This window comes from Vigna angularis, chromosome 1 (genome assembly GCF_016808095.1).
Source record: "Vigna angularis cultivar LongXiaoDou No.4 chromosome 1, ASM1680809v1, whole genome shotgun sequence".
NCBI classification, from domain to species: Eukaryota; Viridiplantae; Streptophyta; class Magnoliopsida; order Fabales; family Fabaceae; genus Vigna; species Vigna angularis.
The window spans coordinates 17,740,532-17,760,030 of NC_068970.1; the positions used below are offsets into that span (position 1 = coordinate 17,740,532).

General features: G+C 31.9%; 2 protein-coding genes across 13 annotated transcripts; one reads left to right on the forward strand and one right to left on the reverse strand.

Annotated features, from left to right (window-relative positions):
* Positions 1 to 1,844: 1,844 nt before the first annotated feature.
* On the forward strand, positions 1,845 to 6,257 carry LOC108335544 (uncharacterized). 2 transcript variants are annotated; one of them, XM_017571583.2, is made up of 5 exons: positions 1,845 to 2,144; positions 2,580 to 2,727; positions 3,709 to 3,779; positions 3,879 to 4,082; positions 4,291 to 4,658. In XM_017571583.2, the coding sequence occupies exons 1-5, from the start codon at positions 1,944 to 1,946 to the stop codon at positions 4,327 to 4,329; spliced, it is 663 nt and encodes a 220-aa protein (XP_017427072.2). In that variant the 5' UTR covers positions 1,845 to 1,943; the 3' UTR covers positions 4,330 to 4,658. The 2 variants fall into 2 exon arrangements, with proteins under 2 accessions (XP_017427072.2, XP_052727819.1); XM_052871859.1 differs by lacking the exon at positions 4,291 to 4,658 and adding an exon at positions 6,240 to 6,257 and having other exon boundaries at positions 1,846 to 2,144.
* A 3,396-nt stretch (positions 6,258 to 9,653) lies between these two features.
* On the reverse strand, positions 9,654 to 14,191 carry LOC108322997 (adenylyl-sulfate kinase 3). 11 transcript variants are annotated; one of them, XM_052871865.1, is made up of 8 exons: positions 13,725 to 13,865; positions 13,249 to 13,430; positions 12,765 to 12,888; positions 11,442 to 11,591; positions 11,247 to 11,365; positions 11,030 to 11,114; positions 10,818 to 10,864; positions 9,654 to 10,340 (listed from the first exon to the last, which is right to left on the reverse strand). In XM_052871865.1, the coding sequence occupies exons 3-8, from the start codon at positions 12,886 to 12,888 to the stop codon at positions 10,194 to 10,196; spliced, it is 672 nt and encodes a 223-aa protein (XP_052727825.1). In that variant the 5' UTR covers positions 13,249 to 13,430; positions 13,725 to 13,865; the 3' UTR covers positions 9,654 to 10,193. The 11 variants fall into 11 exon arrangements, with proteins under 11 accessions (XP_052727825.1, XP_052727822.1, XP_052727823.1 ...); XM_052871862.1 differs by having other exon boundaries at positions 12,765 to 12,905; XM_052871863.1 differs by having other exon boundaries at positions 12,765 to 12,905; positions 13,206 to 13,430.
* Positions 14,192 to 19,499: the final 5,308 nt, after the last annotated feature.

Consider the following 19,499-nt stretch of genomic DNA (forward strand, 5'->3'; position numbering starts at 1 on the left):
ACCACAATTCTTTACGGACATTTTTTCCCTTGAAAATAATAAGTCTTGAAATTTTTTCATAAATGTAAATCAATCTTAGATATTTTTTTCATTTTTTTTAACGTTTTTTAATATATCTTTTTCACATTCAACACGTACAAATAATAATAGTTTTAATATATTTTTTATTAATTAAATTTGAATTTAAATGCAACTCAACTTAATTCTGTATATAGTGAATGTGAAACTTGATTCGTTTTTAAATAAGTTTTTGATTGAGCAACTAGGTTTATTATAATTATTTATCAGGTGTTAATCGATTGTAAATATTAAATCTTGTAATTTAGTGACTTGTATGTGATCATGAAGGAAATGTGGGCACTATAACGTAATGTGTATGTATTCATATTCTTTGAAAGTTTAGTTTGTTTGAAAGTAATTTTTGTAATTATTAGTGAATTTATTTACTTTCTTATTACAAAGACATGATATACTCGTGTTTATGAAAACATTATTTTTATTGCAAACACCATTCATCCAACCATAACAAAATGTTGCATCTCTCCATTTAGTAATTATAATAGAGACTTTTTGCCAATATGAGCTCATCATAGAAAAAAACATTTCAAAATTTACTTCGTTCCACTATAAAATTCAATGTGTAATCAATCTTTCTAGATTTAAGACAAAAAGTTGGGAATTGTTATTAGTTACTATAGCATATCCTCAATTTGATGTTGGGTCCCTCACATAATTTGCTGCTACGCCTTTGTTTTGTATGTAATCTTGTTGATTCATCTAGATTGCCTCTAAACATGTTAAGAGTTATATGGGATAAAATATTATCCATGATTTCTTGCATAAACAAAACAGACTTCAAACTAAGGTTATATTGGAAAAGGGACAAAACATAATTTCAGACTTGTATTTTGTGCTTACTAATAGCAATTTTTAGTTACTACTTAGTTTTTTACCTATAGTTTTAGTTATCTTTTATAAGTGACTGAATAAATGCATTGAATTAGATAAAAGATATGGTTTGAATAAAAAAAATTAACATTATCAATTTTATATTTAATCCAAATCCAAACATTTAGTTCTATCAAAATAAATGTCTTTTATATTTATTTTCTCTTTTCTTAATATAACTTTTTTTTAATCTCTTATGTTCCTTAAAATTCATACATTCTTCCCTAACTTATTTTCTTCTGACAAGATTGTATAACTATTAATTGTAATAGTTAAAATTAATAAACTATTGCTTTGGAGACAATGGTTGCATTTTCTTCGCGTTTCCACTGGTTCAAGAAGTTTTGCAATTCAATCATTAGAGATGTTAATTATATCCACCTTTTATCTTCCACCATGGTCAATAAGCCACGTCACATGGCAGAAGAGGAAAATATATTTTAACCTTTTTATGTTTTAATTAGAGTGGTAATTAAAATTTATCATTATATATAATAAAATATTCAAATAAAAAAATTATTTTGCAGTGCCTTTTAACCGTTAATATTTTAAATTAGTATTCGAATTGATTTTAAGCCGACAGAAGAATTATTTTAATATTTTGAAAAATATAAAAAAGCTAAATTGAACTTCTTAGAAGGATCAAACTGAATTCGATTTAAGAGATAAAGATAAATTTGATAATTTAACCTGAAATTAATTCAAAAGGTGTAGTTTGATTCAATGGCACGAGCCAGGCAAATTGGGAGTATTTTTTTTTTTTTTAATTTTTTTTACCGAAATTTAATTTTAGTTCTTGAGTCAGAAAAGTAGTTTTCAAAAGGTAATTTCTTGAAAGAAAATCTAAGTTTTTTATTCCAAACTGGGCCTAACAATCCATAGCCACGTGAAAGCCCAATTATTTTGCGTAGACCATGCTTACTGAAGCGATGATGGCGTTCTGTTGTTCTGCCCTGGCCTGTGTTGAACGAAACGTCGAAACCTGAAAGCGAACCATGGCAGAAGGAGAACCCACCAACGGTTACTGCAGCAGCAGTGGCGAAGAAGATGGTGACGCCGCTTGGAGAGCAGCTATCCATTCCATTGCCCAAACCACCACTTACGTCTCTTCCACCACCAAACATGGTCCCCCAAATGACGACGACGACGATTACAGCAAACCCAAAACACAGCAGCTTAAGCACTATCAACTGAAGGTTTCCCTTTCAATTTCTCAATTTTCTGTTAATAGGTTAGTTGGGTATGAATATATTGAAGTTGCCAGTTAATGTTTTTAAAAATTAATAAAAAAATGGAATTTTCCCTTTACTCTGATGAACACATGACCATAACAGAAAGTGTGGAATTGTTTACTAAGTTGACATCTTTTTTTAGATGGGGTTACAAATAGTTTCATGGGTGTTTCAATTTCTGAACATGTGGACTGCATAGTTGCAGTTGCAGGACCTTTTTTTTTAAAAAAAAAAAAAAGCTCGGCCAAATTATTGTTCATCATTTCATTATAACTTTACAACTCTTTCTTGGACTTTTGCTATCTAACTCTGATTACATAGTGTACCATTGTCCCCTTTCTTTTCTGGTGTTTCGTTTTGATGATATGTGGATATATATACTGTGGATGTTCTTGACAGGCGCAAAAGCTTCTGAATGATATATTGGAAAATACAATAGAGATAGTGAGAAAACCTGTCCCTGTCGAGGATGATGATCCCAAAATCAATGAATGTGGCATTCGATTGTTTAAATATGCTAAGCCAGGAATAGTGTTTGATCACTTAGGTAAGCGAGTATGTGGTACCACCTTGGCTTAAGTTAAGATATCTGTTGCAATTGATTGTTATGCCTATAAAGGGTTGATTTTAGATTTTGGGTAGTTTTGTTGGCTTTTACTATGCTGTGGTAGGTTGGCTTTATGAGGTAGTGTTGGTGGCAGTAGGTCACTAGTCACCATTGTTCTTGACTTGCATATGAAAAATTGAGAACTTCTCTGAAACATGAAAAAAGCTGCATTAGATAAAAGCAGCTTCTGGTGCTGGTGCTGGTAGCTTGCTGTTAACAAAAAGTACTACTTTTTCAGAATAGTGCACACGCACCCAGCGTCAGTCGTTAAGAAAGTGGAGCCCAGATCAGCATGCCATGCATCTTTTTTTCCACTCTGCAATGTTTTGTTGACATCAGAGAATGCAGAAGATTAGAGTTATTTTTAGCACTGCTTTGTGATATAATGCTGTGTGATGCTGCATTGCAATAATCCATTTGTTAGGTCGTTAACCACTGAGAAATTGTCAGTCATTGTGCGCTAGTCACTAGCCATAGAGCAGCATGCTTGGGGCCTTTGCTATGACTTATGGAACATTGGTCTTGCTCAGTTGGCCAACTGAACCAGAATTACTGGTCCAGCTTATTACATGGACCATGTAATTATGAAGTATGAAGAAATTCAGAGTCATACTAGCACATGTTTATAGAAAACCATTGAAGTTGAGTAAAGTAGTGAACAACTGGTTTGAGTAACTAAACACAAACCTTGAAAAGTCGAATTCAATGTCACGTCTTGCTATGAGGTGGCTTGCAAGACTGATTTTTATTTGACACTCACATCCATTCAATGAGTTTAGTGATTGAAATTCAAAATAGTATACTATTGGTAAAAATATTGCACAAAAGGGTTACAAAATTGTTAGCTTAGTGATTAATCTTGAAATATTACCAAATTGCATTTGTATGTGTGGCTTAGGCTTTTACATTATATTGCTGCAGATGAACCCCAACCACTAAGGAAACGGCCTAGAATACTTCCCGGAGAGGATATTGATGAAAAATCAAAGAAGGTCTAATAGTTAATTAATCCCAAAATATCCTTGTATATATTGTTTCCTTTTTGTGTGTGTATTTGGTATTTTCTTAACGGCTATCTGCTATCTTAGCAGTTTAGGAAACGGATTAGATCTGTCGCTGTGAATGGGATAGATATATTAGCTGCAGCAAACGATTCATGCAAGAAGTCATTAGCTAGACTAGAAGCTAAAGATGCAGCAGCAAAAGCTAAAGCAAAGAGAGAAGAGGAAAGAGTTGAAAATTTGAAAAAGATTAGGGGAGAGAGGTGGCTACCTTCTATGGCCAAGGAGATGCAGGTTAAAACTCAACGCTGACTTTTTTTCTTTCCATGCTCTTAACTTTGATGCAATTTTTTGTATAAACCTTTGTTTATTTGTTAGTTTAGCTTGTTGTATACTAATGAATTATAATTTAGGCTTAAAACGTTTTTCTTTCTTCTTTTGCACTATACTGTTGCAACTCCATTCACAAATCCACATTCAAATTTCCAAAAATGTAAAACAGTTGCTGGGTATGAGGACCAAGGCACCTTTTCTTGGATAAGATCAAGCCACATAAAATATTTATTTCTTCTTTTAGAGTGAGTGATTGACTCGCGGATTTGTTCAGCACTCCGTGGGGACACCCATTGTTGGGCTTGGGAGTGTTTTTGGGTCCTTTGATTAGAATTTCGAAAGTCGAATGAGAGTACTTATACTTGTTGGATGTTTTGGCCACAAAAAAACATTTGTTGGATGTGTTCACCACGAAAAAAAAGGGTACTTGGTGGATATCACACTTTACATTATTTTGATATTTTGTGTATTTATTCATACTTACTAGTTCAGTTTCAGATCAGCATTAATTAACAAGTTAACAAGTTCTAAATTTAACATCAGTAGTATTTGCTTCAAAATCCATAATTATGTGAACCTGAAACCGATCATAGGTGACTAAATATGTATATTTCTATATGATACCATTTTCATATGAAAATGGCGACTAGATGGTATGCCAAACAACCGGTAATTGGTTTTTGCAATGCCAACTTTAATAACAGCAATATTGATAAAAAGATCATAACATTTGTATGTTATCGACACTTGTTAATGATAATATTAGTTTTTGACAGGGAGAGCTGTTTTATAAAGTAAAAGATTGGCATTGATGAGAATAACTAAAACAGAATCATAGGTTGTCTGTAGCAGTCCTCTAAATGTTTATAACTCTGGCCTGAATCATCTTCAGAAGATATGTTTATAAAATGACCAAGAAATAACTTTAGAAGCCATAAAGAAGAACACTGTAAACGAAAGTTATATGCAGAGAATTGTAAAATAAGCATTTTACAAATAGATATAACATTTCTATAAACATTTTGAAGAGAGATCATACACACGTGAAAGGTAAAGAAAGAGAAAAGAAAAGCACACCAGGGTTTTATAATGCTTTAATTTGTAGTAAAACTTATGTTCAATGTCTTTAACACTAAACAACAATTCTTATAATTAGATTGTCACACACGTTGTGCGTCCCAGTCTATTGAGCTGAGTGGAAATTTTTAACAAGCTGGGCCGATTCAAATGTTAAACAAATGTGTTGTTTACAAAGATTATAAGACTTTGTGAGAAAAATATATATACTTGGTATAATGTGTGTGATAGGCTCTAACTAGGGCTTTGATATCATTTAAGAAGTGAACTTTAAGTTTAACTCAACCTCACAAAATCGGTTTATAATGTGAGGTTTGTACTCACTTATATATTATAAATTGGTCTTATCTTATCTATAGTCGATATGAGACTTCCAACACATCCCTTCACGCCGAGTTATAGACATCATCTCGAGCGTGAGACTAAACATTAATGGATGGACTGATAACGGTCCAATAGTGGATGGAATAACATGCTCAACAAACAACAAATATCGCTAGGATAAATTCTAACCATAACTCTGATATCAGGTTAAGAAATGAAATTTAAGCCTAATTCAATCCCACAAAATTGGTTTGTAAAATGAGATTTGCACCCACTTGACCTTATCTTTAGTCGATGTGAGACTTACAACAATGTATATATATATATATATATATATATATATATATATATATATATATATATATATATATATATATATATATATATATATATATATATATATATATATATATATATATATATATATATATACACACACACATGTGTGTGGTTATAATATATTTATCCTTTTACTTTTATTCGTGTTTTTTTTATTGTTGAACAAATTCAATAAATATATAAAAAAGAAAGTGTTGGACAAAATTAAAATGGTCTGTAACTCATTTTTAGGTATCTAATGTTCTCACTTTTATTTTCACTTTTAGTTTATTACATGCTTGCTTCTATTTCATGTTCTATGTTTCTTGTTTCCTCCATTAAGATTTATCTTGTGATTTTTGTCTTATTTTTCAAAATCTTTCTTTGATACTCTCCCAGTGAAGCTACATAATTGTAACAAAGTTGTGGAAAATTCTTAAACAAATTTTGTAGAGTGTAAGAGATGCGAAGTGGTGGGTTTTTAAAGGTAAATTCCTAATAATTTTTAATAAAACGTCTCTCACTTTCGTATGGGTGCAATTACATCTTTAATGTAATTTCGATATTATTATAGATCTCAGACAGAACTGTGTACAACGACTTTCCTATATATACATTTCTAATGTAATTCATCTTAATTTTCAGATTGTGTAAAAAATCTAATTGTATTGAAGTAAAGAAAACGTACACAGAACAGAGTTTATATAAAATTATGTGTAACTGAAAAAACTGAAACAAAACTAAAGTGTAACGGTTATAACTACAACAAGAAAAACTATCTAGTGATACCTATATTTATGTATTTATTTGATGTTAACCTATATGATAAAAAGTAATCCTTAAAGAATTCATTTTAAGTGTATAAGCATTTCAATGAACGATACACAAAATAACTTTGCTTTTATGTTGTACATTATTCAACAAACGATACACAAAATAAAAACTTATTCTTATGATTGTGTAGTAGAGTCTTTTTTTTAAGATCACATTAAGCATCAAAAGAAACTTAAAGATCCAAAACAATAAAGATTTGCTCAAATAGAATTAATTAGGTTTTCCTAAATTTCAATTTTCTTTATTATCATCAAAATATTTTTATGGATTATACACTTCATATATATTTAGTTCAAATGAACGAGATATACAAAAGGTTTTCTTAAACCATTTATAATAAAAGGATTGATAGCTTTAGGTTAAAAATTACTTGACACTTTAAACAAAGATAGCAATTATTTAGAAAAACATTTGATCACTTCTTATAATACATATGTGAGAAGATGATTTAATCATAACACTAGTATAAATGGATACATATGGATGACAATGTGGGGTTGGACTATGTGTGTTGGATGAAAAAAAGTACAACATGAATTGAGTATTTTAATTAACTTATTTAATAGGCTTGCTTCACATAACTTGTAATCTATGCAGATAAATGATGAGATAAGATAGACAAGCCAGCATAACGCACAACAAAAATTTTCATTACATTTTAATTCATAAACTAGTTAATCATATGTTATTTTCTTCTATTTCATAATTCTTTTATTTTATGCTTGAACTCGTAAGCCCAACTCTTTTGCTTGCATTTAGTATTGGTTTTCAACTCTTAACAAGTATTTCATTTCTTGCCAGGAAATTTGTAAAGAATTATTTGTATTTCTACTTAGAAGCCTATGTTATTTGAGAGTAGTAAAATCCTTTTAACAAGGCCTATTTTTATTTTAAATTCATTAATGGTCATTGTTGAAATGTATGCAGATGATAATAAAAAATATTATAATTATGAAAAAGTGACTTACAAGGTTATTGAAATAGAAAAACAATAATGATGCTTTGAAGTCAAGATAAGATGGCTAATTAATTCTTAGTAATTTAGATGATAAATTTTTATGTTTTTTTTTTTGTTTCTTTATGCATTTTGCACGTGCAGATCTGCAAACCATGCAGCTAAACGATAAAACTAGTTCCAATTTTTGTCTAGATTGATTCACTCCAACCAATATTTTATTGGCCAAATGCGGGAAGAATAATCCACATCGTCATACATAGACATAAATATTTACAATTCTTAGATCTAATTTGTTAATTTGCAAAGACAAATATAATAAATGTAATTTTTTCAATAGTCTCTATTAATAATATATTTGTTCTAGCCAAGAATATGGATTGAAGCCATGAAATATTGCGTGTAAGTAGTAAGTTGTCATGCCTTATTTAAGTAAACAATAAATATTTTTATTATTGCAACAATAAATTTAAATGATTATCAAGAAAACGGTTAATAAAAATCTCCTCAAATAAAGATATGGAGGGAGAAAGTAAAATTAAAAGTAAATGAATCATACATCACGGATCATTAATAAATATAAATACGCTTATTTTTCTGTCATGTAAATTAGAATAAATGTTACTAAGAAATAGGTTTAAACGCGGCAAAAAGGAAGAATTTTAAAAATTACTGCTAGTGTTATCTTCAACAAGATGTTTTAGAACCAATAGTATAATAATTACGAGTTTCAATTTCTCTATTGCTATATTATTTAAGTCTAAACTGAGTTAATTATTACATTGTGGCTGTAGTTTTCTATATTTCATTAATTATTTATTTGATCTCTTATGGAGAGAGAGCGAGAAAAAAGTACAAAACATTTATGAGTCAAAGGTATTATTACATGTTAACTAACTTGATTTTTAACATGACTACATTAAAAAATGAATTATTAATGATTAAATGAGAGTTAGAAGAATATGAAGAGAGTGAAGCAGACACAAGGATTAAACTTTAGTCTTCTGCTTTGCTTTGCTTGTTAATTCCAGTTTGCATGTTTCACTTACGCGATGGGGGTAACTGCACGAGTGCTGTCCCACTTTGTCCTGTCACTGCTTTCCAAATAGAAAAATTCTTTGAATAAGATAAAACATAGGAAACATCGCGGAAGCAACCGTCGTCTCTTTATCTGCTGCTACCAAGTTCCCTAACCAAACCCAACTCTCCTCACCATCGCAATATCGTTCTTCAAAGATGCCACATTTGCTGGCAATGCTGGTAGGCCGTGTTGGAGACTTCGTCAAAACGCTGTGGGAACTGCAAGAACGCCGATGGTCCTACATTTTTGACGCTGTGGCCTCTGCTGCGGTGTCCGTAACCATGACATTGGTCTTCTGCATCTTGTCTATCCGCACTAGTCATAGGCATAGACGAAGTGACATGGTATTTGCATTTGCCTCTTTCTGATGTATCCATTCTCATCTATCCAATAAATGTATTTTTCTCTTTTTATTCATTCACATTTTTTGTCAAATTCTGAATACTCCTACATTAGCTGCCCCGGATACCCATCACTATTAGTTTGGCTAATTGCGATTCTAATCTTCACCAAAGCTCAGATTGTTTGTAATATAATATAATGTGGATTTCTCCTGTTCAGATCGTTCAACAGCTTGCTCTCGGCCAAACATCCATTACCCATAAACCCTGATCCACTCCTTTATTTTTTTCCAAGCCTATTTTCCCTCCGAACGCTGATTTTGCATTTTCTGGCCAAAGGTTACTTCCTGCTTGTTCAAACTTCATTACCGAAAAGCAACAAGGTTCACCGAACCATTAGTACCCCTCTTCACCAATTCATAAGTACCCTAAACCTGGTATTCTTAAGAATTTACGTTTCTTAAAAGTGAGCTTCCCCTACACTACGTAAACCTTGAATTGATAGTTTTAAACTTTCCCAGGTATAACCCTTTACTTGTAAATTGAAACACACGTCTTTCTAAACTGACAATTCGTAAATTGCTAAAATCTGCTAACGTTCATTGAAATTGAAGAATTATTTTTAACGGGTCACTTCACGGTATCTAAAAATGTATATCCCTAGCTGTGCCTGATACAGAAATGTCGGCAACGAGCACTCCCAGTGTTACCAGTTACTCTTGCGCAATTCTTGGGATGACAGATTTTCACGCTCTCTATACATTCCACGACAACCAATTATTGGGCGAAAGATGCAAAACAAATACAATAAATGCTTTGTTCCTAGGTGATATACCAATCGGCGGCGGTAACTCCTTCGTCCTTCCCCATGGTTCTCTACCTTTTCTTATTTTGTCCTGAAGCAGATTTGCAGGAAACGATGATTTCCTTACTGCTGGAAAGGAGAACTTATTGGGAACACCATTGTCCCAACCAATTTCCACATGACATCATTTTAATTTAAAACTGTCATGTAGAGATTGGCTAGGACCAAGGAAGGAACAAGTTTTTATGCGCCAAAAATTATATTACACACAATATAACTATAGGTTACAAGAAAGGCCCCTTTAAAGCAATCAACAAAGAAAACCTTTAAAATGAAGTCATGCCCGCAGGTATCCATTCTCCTCCAAGTAGGATATCACAATTTCAGCCATATCACTGGGAGACTTACAGCCACTTCCTTTCTGTTGTAGTACTATCTGCAAGATGAAGGCCCCGGTCTTTTGAAATGAATATGAAAACCGGAACTAATAAATGAAAAACAAATATTGAGAATCCCAGAAATTAAAGTTCAGGAGAAAAGTTTCAAAAGGAAAAGCGTGAGGCTAAATCTGGCTTATAGAGTAAATTAGTAAACTTATGATCTACCTATCCAATCTATGTTCAGAGAAAGCAAATAAAAAGATATTACAAAAATGAAAAAAGATTAGACATCCCTGTTCAGAAGACAACAGTTTTTCCCTTCCAAGTTGGATCCCCAACAAAGAGAACTAAAATTTTCAATTATAATAGGGATAGTATTTGCTATTTAGTAGTTAATTGAAATTTAAAAGTTTTTACACTGTTTTTACTAGTTAATTGCGACTCTGTTATTCGTTAACAAAATGTACGGTTGATGCCGATGGTAACTCAATCATTGATTTTACTGAGTGATCAGTAACAGATATTGTTGTTCAAAAAACACGTTAAAAAATGCCAACGCAAAAGTAGCGACAAGTACACACCTCACAACTACACGGTGGTTCATAAGGATCATCTATACCAGTGAAACCTGCATCGTACCAAATAAAAAATTCAGTCCCGTCACGAGAAGAGATACCCCACAATACTGATTAGAAAAAATAAAAATAAACATGCTATATGTAACAGAACTGATGATGTTAATGTAGTTGGATAACGGATCCAACATTACAGTGAAAATTTATGTCAAGATAACCTTTGATCTTTCCAGCTCGAGCAAGCTTGTAGAGCCCCTTTGGATCCCTAGCTTCACATACCTGTAGTGGAACGTCTATGAAAACCTGCAACGTGTAAGCTTTGCCTTAGCGATGATTTAAGAAGAACATTTCTTGTTCTATAATTGTACAAAATACTATTAGCATAGGCCAAGCTACGTCTATTATTTGGACGACTAATAAGAATATTAATATTACCTCAATAAAATCTCCTTTCGGAAGTAGTGCTCTACATGCATCTCTATCCTTTTGGTACGGTGATATTAAACTAGTGATGCAAATAACACCAGCATCTGCAAAGAGTTTTGCCACCTCACCTGAAAAATTATGTCTGATTATTAATAGAAATAGACAATCTTACTGGAAGATATAGAGGAATCTAGAAAAACTCACCAATCCTTCGAATGTTTTCTGACCGATCTTCTGCTCTAAAACTAAGATCATGGTTTAGACCATGCCGAATATTGTCACCATCAAGGATGTATGACAGTTTCCCTCTGGAGTGCAAGCTTCTGCTCAGAGCACATGCAATAGTGCTTTTTCCTGCAATTAATAATGATTAACAAGTCTGGAAGACTGGAACAGAATGCGAGCGAGAAAACGAATCTACATTCTAGGACAATGAAAATAATGGTATATCCTAATATATGTAGAAAATCAGTACATGAGCTTTCATCTCATTCATCTGCAGAATTAAATGAAAACAGACATGAAGTATTTCAGCCAACGCCATGCTACATGTTACACATTTTCAAGATTTGTTTAACTTGCATGAATTATATATATATATATATATATATATATATATATATATATATATATATATATATATATAAGATCACCAAGAGAATAAATTAAAAAATAAAACCAAAATACTCATACACTATACATTATGTTTAACAAATCGAGGAGAATCACAGTAAGCATAATCATGTATTACATTATACTTAAATTATTTGCTGCACAGATGGGCAAACACTCACTGACTGAGTAGCCGATCTACGGCTAGAACAAGTTCAACTTTTATTTCACATGAACAAGTGTTGAACTAAAGCTGGGATTCATTGAAGACAAAATTGGTAGACCTTGGTTGTAAGATTGGCAACTAAAAATCAGTAATTTGCACTGTGGAGATTTCAACACCGTAACTTGCCATGGCAATTTTCAATGCCAAAATAGTAGAACTACGTGTTGGGTGATTGTAAGCGTCTATTATGGGTGTATATTAGCCCATGCCAAGATCAGTTGAGCACTGTGTTTACAATCCTAAATTATTATATTCTAGAAAATTTGAAGAGTAATTAATATGTTCTTTTCTTGACATCTGTGATTTCAAGAGTCATGTAAAAAATCATCAATAGTAGTTACAAATAGATTAAATAAATGAGTCCGAGAAAGATGACACTGCAACATTTGAAGGGTCACGTATATAACAACATTAACAGTAACAAAAAACGGAGCACATACCAACACGAATGCTCACTGTTTCTACAATCATTGAATGTATGACATTAGACAACATATATCAAAATCACATGAAGCACACCCAGAGCTACAAACCAAATCACCAACAGAATTGGAATCCAAGAGGCATTTAAAATAGGTGGAAAAGAAGTGTGTACTGTATTCTTGCTCAGTGCACAAACCATGTTCTTTACCAGATTAAATTAACTAATCAGACTTTCAGATACAAGAACTATCTAAAATGCCACAAACCTGATCCACTGAGGCCCGTTAGCCATATAACGCAGCCTTTTTGCTGAAGTAGCTGCTGTCTATCTTGTTTCTGAATTGGACAGTCATGCCACAAAATGTTTGTTGAGTTACCAACATTTGACATCTGGGGGAGATTTTTACCTAGTTAGATAATAGACTGGTTAACTCTGAAACAATTTGAGCCCTAATTCCCTGAAGAATCACATATTCATTCGCTTCAAAGGGAGACAATAAATGAATGGGGGAAAGTCAACTACCCATGTGTATGCATCAATATTCAATCCTCACAATAATTCAACAAAGTCAACGAGACTTCCAGTTCCACTCAACCAAAATTCAACAAAGAAATCGTCTGTTTCTCTTAACCTCTAGAAGGCTTAGAAAGAACAGTTCAAGCCTCAAAAGATGAACACGAATAAAAGCAAAAAAAGTAAAAATTACCTTCTTTTTTTCTATTATTTATGAGCACGACGAAGATGCTTACCAGAAAAGTAGCCTAGTAGGCTTTTTCAGCTTTCAAGAGCCACTCAACAAGAATCTGTCCGTTTTATTTCCGGGAGAAACAAACGCATCAATTTATATTGAATGTTCGGCATAGTATAGATGAAAAAAGTTGCTTGCTCTGCTACACGCCACTGAATTATGATTATGACCCACGTAGCTGAGCTGTACAATTTTTAAATGGTTCAACACGAATTTCTTACCTCGCCGTCTTTTCTAATAAGTATTTGGTTGAATTTGAATGCGCGTGACCAATTGAAACAGACGCATTTTTATTTATAACTTTTAAAATTAAAAAAAAATTAAGATTCCGAATTTGTCTAAATTCCTCTCCGCACGGTATAAAGAACCTCGTTGAAATTTATCCACAAAAAGACTCTTATAGTTTGCATTTCAGAAAAAGACATTAATTCCTGATACCAGATCTTGATAGTGAACAGAAAACGAAAATCGCAGTACCAGGAAATGCAGTAGCACGTTCCTCCGTGTCCGAATCCTCCTTTGCCTGAATTGGCTTGAACCAGTCATCGATCAAAGAAGCACCTGTGTTCTCCTTCGCCTTAATCGGCTTCGATCTCGCGTGGGCGACGAAGCTTCTGCGACTTCCGTACAATCCGCCGACATTGATTCCTCGGAGCTTGGCCAACCCTAGCGTCTCCACCGCCGGCGACTGCCCGCTTTCGATTTTTCGGAAGAAGCCGGAGGTACACGGCGGTGGCGGTGCTTTCGCGGTGATCATCTGCGGCGGAGAGAGAAGAATGAGGCGGCGAAAATAATAAAACTGATTCTCCGTAACCGTTTTCCGTTATGGCTAATGTTTGTAATTTACATACGAAGCTCAGTGAAGATTTGATTTGGCATTTAACTGTAGTGATAGCAAAATGAAAGCAGTGGCGGACAAATGACAAATATTCCCAAACATAATCATATAATGTCTATATCCCACTTCCAATTAAATGAATTCACTCTGATTTTATAACCTTTACTTATTTAACAAATTAAATATCAAAAAGAAAACAAGAAAAATCAAATACAAAAAAATATAATCAAGTAGTGGTTACATTAATAAACATATTTAGTTTTATTACGAGGTCACTTGTTAAGAAATAAGAAAAAAATTATCGAAAGTAGTATAAAAACACATGCAGAAATGGTAGTGAAGCGTATTATACAAGGTTTTTTTTTTTTTTATATCCAGCGCCCTACTTTTAGAAAAGAATTGTAACCTGCTATTTGTTGAAATTTCGTATCAAGAACCTCAAACATTCATTAAAATTAATATTTCATTTAATTAAAGGATTTTTTAATTATATAATTAGATAATGCGAAAGTGGTAAAAACATTTCTTTATTTGAGTACATCAATTTCCTTGCGGTTTATAATTGAGATTGGAGGTACTTCTATAATAATCTTTTAGTTTGTAGGGTGGATGTCAATGTCTAATTTTAGAAAATAGTTTAAGAGGTTCAAAAACTATTTTCACTTCTCAAATGATACTTTCAAAAGATATTTTGACATCTGTTTCATGGTTGAGAGTTCAAATATTAATAAATTACTTATTTATTTTATTTTAAATTTATATTTATAGATTTTAAAATAGATTCTTGATTAATAACAGTTTAATTAGTGATAATTATACTTTATCTTGAATTGTTCAACATTATAATTAAATGAAGGATATGTGACCATCTGATTTTAGTGGTAATCAATTCAAACGTCTTTCTAACAGTTAATCATCTGGTCGGTAGCTAACCAAACAATTATACAATACCCTAAGCAGTGATGTGATAATGTTTCATTAATTAAATTATATACTAATTTCTTTTCCTTAAATTAGAAAATTGATAAAAGTTTATAATTATTGTAAGATACCTAATACAGGGAGCAGGTATAAAATAATAAAGCTTGCATAAACAGTTGTCGGTTAAACTATATTTCATTGTTTATTTTCCTTTTTAAATGAATAAAAACTTAAATATTTATAATATTTAAAAAATATTAAGTTCAATAAACCACCGTGCATAAAAAAAACAAAGCTCGGAAAGTATCATATATTTAACCCAGAAAACATTATAGTGAAAGTTAAAGCAACTTTTTTTGGAAAACTTTTGAAAACAAATATTGTTGGTAAAGATTCTTTTGAGGAGGTAATGTCGTGTGCCTCACCAAAGCAATGAGGGTGGCAGTGATCGTGTGGCGTGGATCACGTTTTCTCTTATGTTCAAATCGCGCCATTCATTCTGAGCAGTGCACACCAATTATTTTGTGTGTTGTCTATTTGTTGATCGCCAAATCATATAAAATGATTGGATGTAACTTTAATGGGACTCGTGTACTCAACTAGTTTTCTTTTTATCTAAATACCTAAAAGAAGACAAAACGCTGCTTATCTTTAAAATAATGTATTTTAGACCAATTTATCCATTCAAAAAGCCTAGCACACAGAATTTTCTTTTTACTTTACATGTTTGTGTGATACATCTTGATAATCTAGGAGGATCAGGATTATTAATTGTGCATTACTGAGATAGTGTGTTGAAGGGTATAAATTAAAAATAAAACTTTTTAGTCTCTATAATATGAGTGTTGATTTCTATGTTAAAGTGAAGGCGGATTGGCATAGATTTATTTTCTACAAGAGTTGTAAAGTGCCCAAGATGAATCATCATAATGCATTTAAAACTACTATAAGGGTTTATTTTATTTGTAATGCTTTTTCTTTCACCATGCAGAATGGATTATTAAATGAGAGTCATTCTCTCACTTGTATATCTTGCATGAGATCTCAGCTGAGGAAAACACTGATTTTGTATAAAAGATTGCTAACCTTCTAATCAACCATTGTACTCTCACTATTTTTTTACACTCGAGGAAAGAAGAAAAAAAGAAGTAATAGATGGATGAAAAATGAAAAAACAAAACTATGTATAAGAAAAAGAGTCGGGGCTTTCTTTCTTCATGCATCCAACGTTTTACTTCCTGCACCTCCAAACTTTTGTGATGTCACATATGTCTCTACTAAATATATATAATATTAAATTAATTAGATAAGCATCAATTATATTTACTGATAATGTATTTCAAAGTCATTTTCACAATCAACTCTAACAATTTATATTTACTTTTAATATATTTAATATATATGGATTTTTAAATTCGGTTAGCAAAAGTATTGATCGGATTTTGAAAGTTGAAGGAAAATAAATTTAGCATTGAATTTAAAATCCGATTAAGGATTTCTCCTAATTTCGAAATTTGGTAAAATATTTTCTAGATTTTGAAATTTCTTTAAAGACTTTTTTTTTATTTTGTAATTTGATTAAGGATTCTATTAATTGAAATCTGATTAGCAAAAAGAAATTAACGATTTCGAAATTTAATGAAAAAAATGAAATCCATTTTCTATTAGTATAGTGTGAAATGTTATTATATTGGTTTTAATTTAATTTAATATATATATATAATTTAATTTTGGAACTAAACTAAAATCAAGATACAGATAGTAGGGGATTTGACAAATAACAAAAATTTTATAAAAAAAATAAAAATTATAAAAGCATGTGACATGCCTTAAAAAATGATTTAATTGAAATATTTCTTTAAAAACACAATTAAAATTATTTTTAGAAACAGGATCAACTTGAGAGATTTTAACTAAAGTGGAGATCATTTGACTAATTAAGCGTATTAAATAATTTATGTTTTATTTTAATAGTATTATTCTATTAAAATAAGGTATTATAAATATTTTTTTAAAATTTATTTTAGATGATTTTTATGTATGTTGTAAATGATTTTTTATTATAAATAATTATTTTAGTTTTAAAAAAATAAAAATAGACAAATAAAAAACAATTAAAAAAATGCTTACAAAATAAAATTAGTAAAATGATATTATTTTAATTTAAAAAGATCATTACTTAAAAAGTAAAATTAAAAATAAAATATATACATAAAAAGAAAAATTATTAATATAGATGATAAAGAAAAAAGAAACAAAGTTAAGTAATATTGTAAAAAAGAAAATGAGATATTACATTAAACCTGTTTCTCATGTTTTTTTCTTTGAAAGATGTACTTTTAGTAGATATGTGGTGGTTGAAAAAGATGGTTCATGGAAAAACCAAGGTTCAGAACAAATTATGATGATTTGATAAAAGTGCATAAATGATGCCTATAACTGAAATTTATTTTGTTGAGTCTTCGGGACAGCATATGCGGCATGTGTGGTAAAGTAGTCTATATTAAAATTTTCTAATTGCTTTCTAATTTTTGAAGAAGTGTTTTAATTATTATTTTTTAAATTGTTAACGATGTTAATACATGCCATGTATTAATAATTACTATTTTTAATATTTGGGTTAAATATGATTTTAGTCCCTCAACTATCGAACAATTTTATTTTTCGTCTTCTAAAACTAACGGCGTTAAAAATCAACTGAGGTAACTAACAGTGTGTGCCAGATCATTTTTTTTTTCTACACTCAGTCAATTTTTTCCAACTTTTTTCTTCCTTTCTCTCGCTCCGTCTCATTCCTTACATCTTCACGCCTAGATTCTCTCCCTCCATCTTCTACTCTTCTTGCTCATCAAAACCTTATCAACGTCGCAGCCACACATCAAACCATCTTTACTAACTTCTTACTTTACCCAAAGAAGAGCAAAATGTCTTATAATTAAAGCACTGATAGCCCAGTTCCGACGGTCCCTGATAAGAAGGCGAAAGTGGATGTAACTCATAAATAATTTCGGTACTTCATAAATAATTTAGATTTTAAAAATTCAATTAATACTGTAATTCAAAGTTTAATATTTTCAAAAGATAGTATAGTTTTTTCTCCTACAATTGAGTTTCCCTATCAGTTTGGTTTATAACTCCAGTGATTACCCATTCGACTCTTTGATTTCATAGAAACAATATTTTAATTGCGCACATTTCTAAACAGATGCATTTTTCTTTGGGATGTATAGCAGCAAATTTTGGAAGTTGCATAATCATAGTTATTAGTCGTTTGATAGTTGAAAATTTGTAATTATTAAGCGGATTAGTTTGGAAATTGAACTACTTGGAAGTAGTGGATTTGACTGCTAATAGGTTAAGCGGTGTCGTTTCGTTTGTGTTGTTCGAGCTTCCCTCGTTGCAGCAGGTGGCGCTCTCTTTCAACAAGTTCTCGCACCTGGAAGCGCCTTACGCTTTTGAAATGCAAAGCGGATTTATAGCGGTCGATCTGAGCAACAACGAGCTTGGGGAGTTTCTACCGTTGTTCCTGGCGTTGATGTCGAGAATTTTGTCTCTGTCGTTGGAGAACAATAAGTTTGTGGGAATGATTCTGACCCAGTACGCGTTGAAGACAATTTTCCCCGAGGTTGGGATAACTTCGTTCGAGAGGCTTTTGTGGGTGCAACGTCGACAGGGGGTTTGATGAGGAATTTTGGGTTGTTAGAATTTTTTAGACTACTGCCTAAAATGCAGTAATCAATTAATGATGTTAGTTAGGTTTTAGGTTTTCCTGTTTTCCCCCTCTTTGCCTTGAACCCTATATTTAGGGTTCCACTTTTCTTGCTTTCAATATATGTTACAGAATAGAAGAAGAAGAAATACTTCTACAAAAATAAAAGTTTGAGTTTCTCTCTTACCCGTTTTTCCTTTGCTCTTCATCTGCTCTCGCTCTCCCATGGCTCATGTCTGCTTCTTCCGCAGTAGAGGAAATGTCGGGGGCTTTCTTTCTCTCGCATACCATTTCTAAAATGGTATCAGAGCAGGTTTAATGTCTGCTCTGCTTCTGCTGTACCAGATTTTCTGCAAACATCCTTCTTGCTTCATTCTTGACTCCTTCTTGTTGTGATGGACCACATAGATCAGTCCACTAATCCTGCCAGCCCTTTCCATCTGCATCCTGGAGAGAATCCAGGTCTCACCCTCATCTCTCAAGTGTTAAACGAAACCAATTACTCTTCTTGGAGCAGGAGCATGAGAAGGGCTCTCCTTTCCAAGAATAAGATCAAGTTTATTGATGGATCAATAAAGAAACCTCAAAGAAATGATGCTCTTTTTGATACTTGGGAAAGATGCAATATGATGGTTCTTTCTTGGATCATAAAAACACTTTCTACACAGATTGCAGAAAGTGTTATATATGTTGAAGATGCTAAGGAGTTGTGGGACGAATTGAAGGAGAGATTTTCAAAGGGTGACTATTTCAAAATTTCTGATTTGCTCTAAGACATTCATTC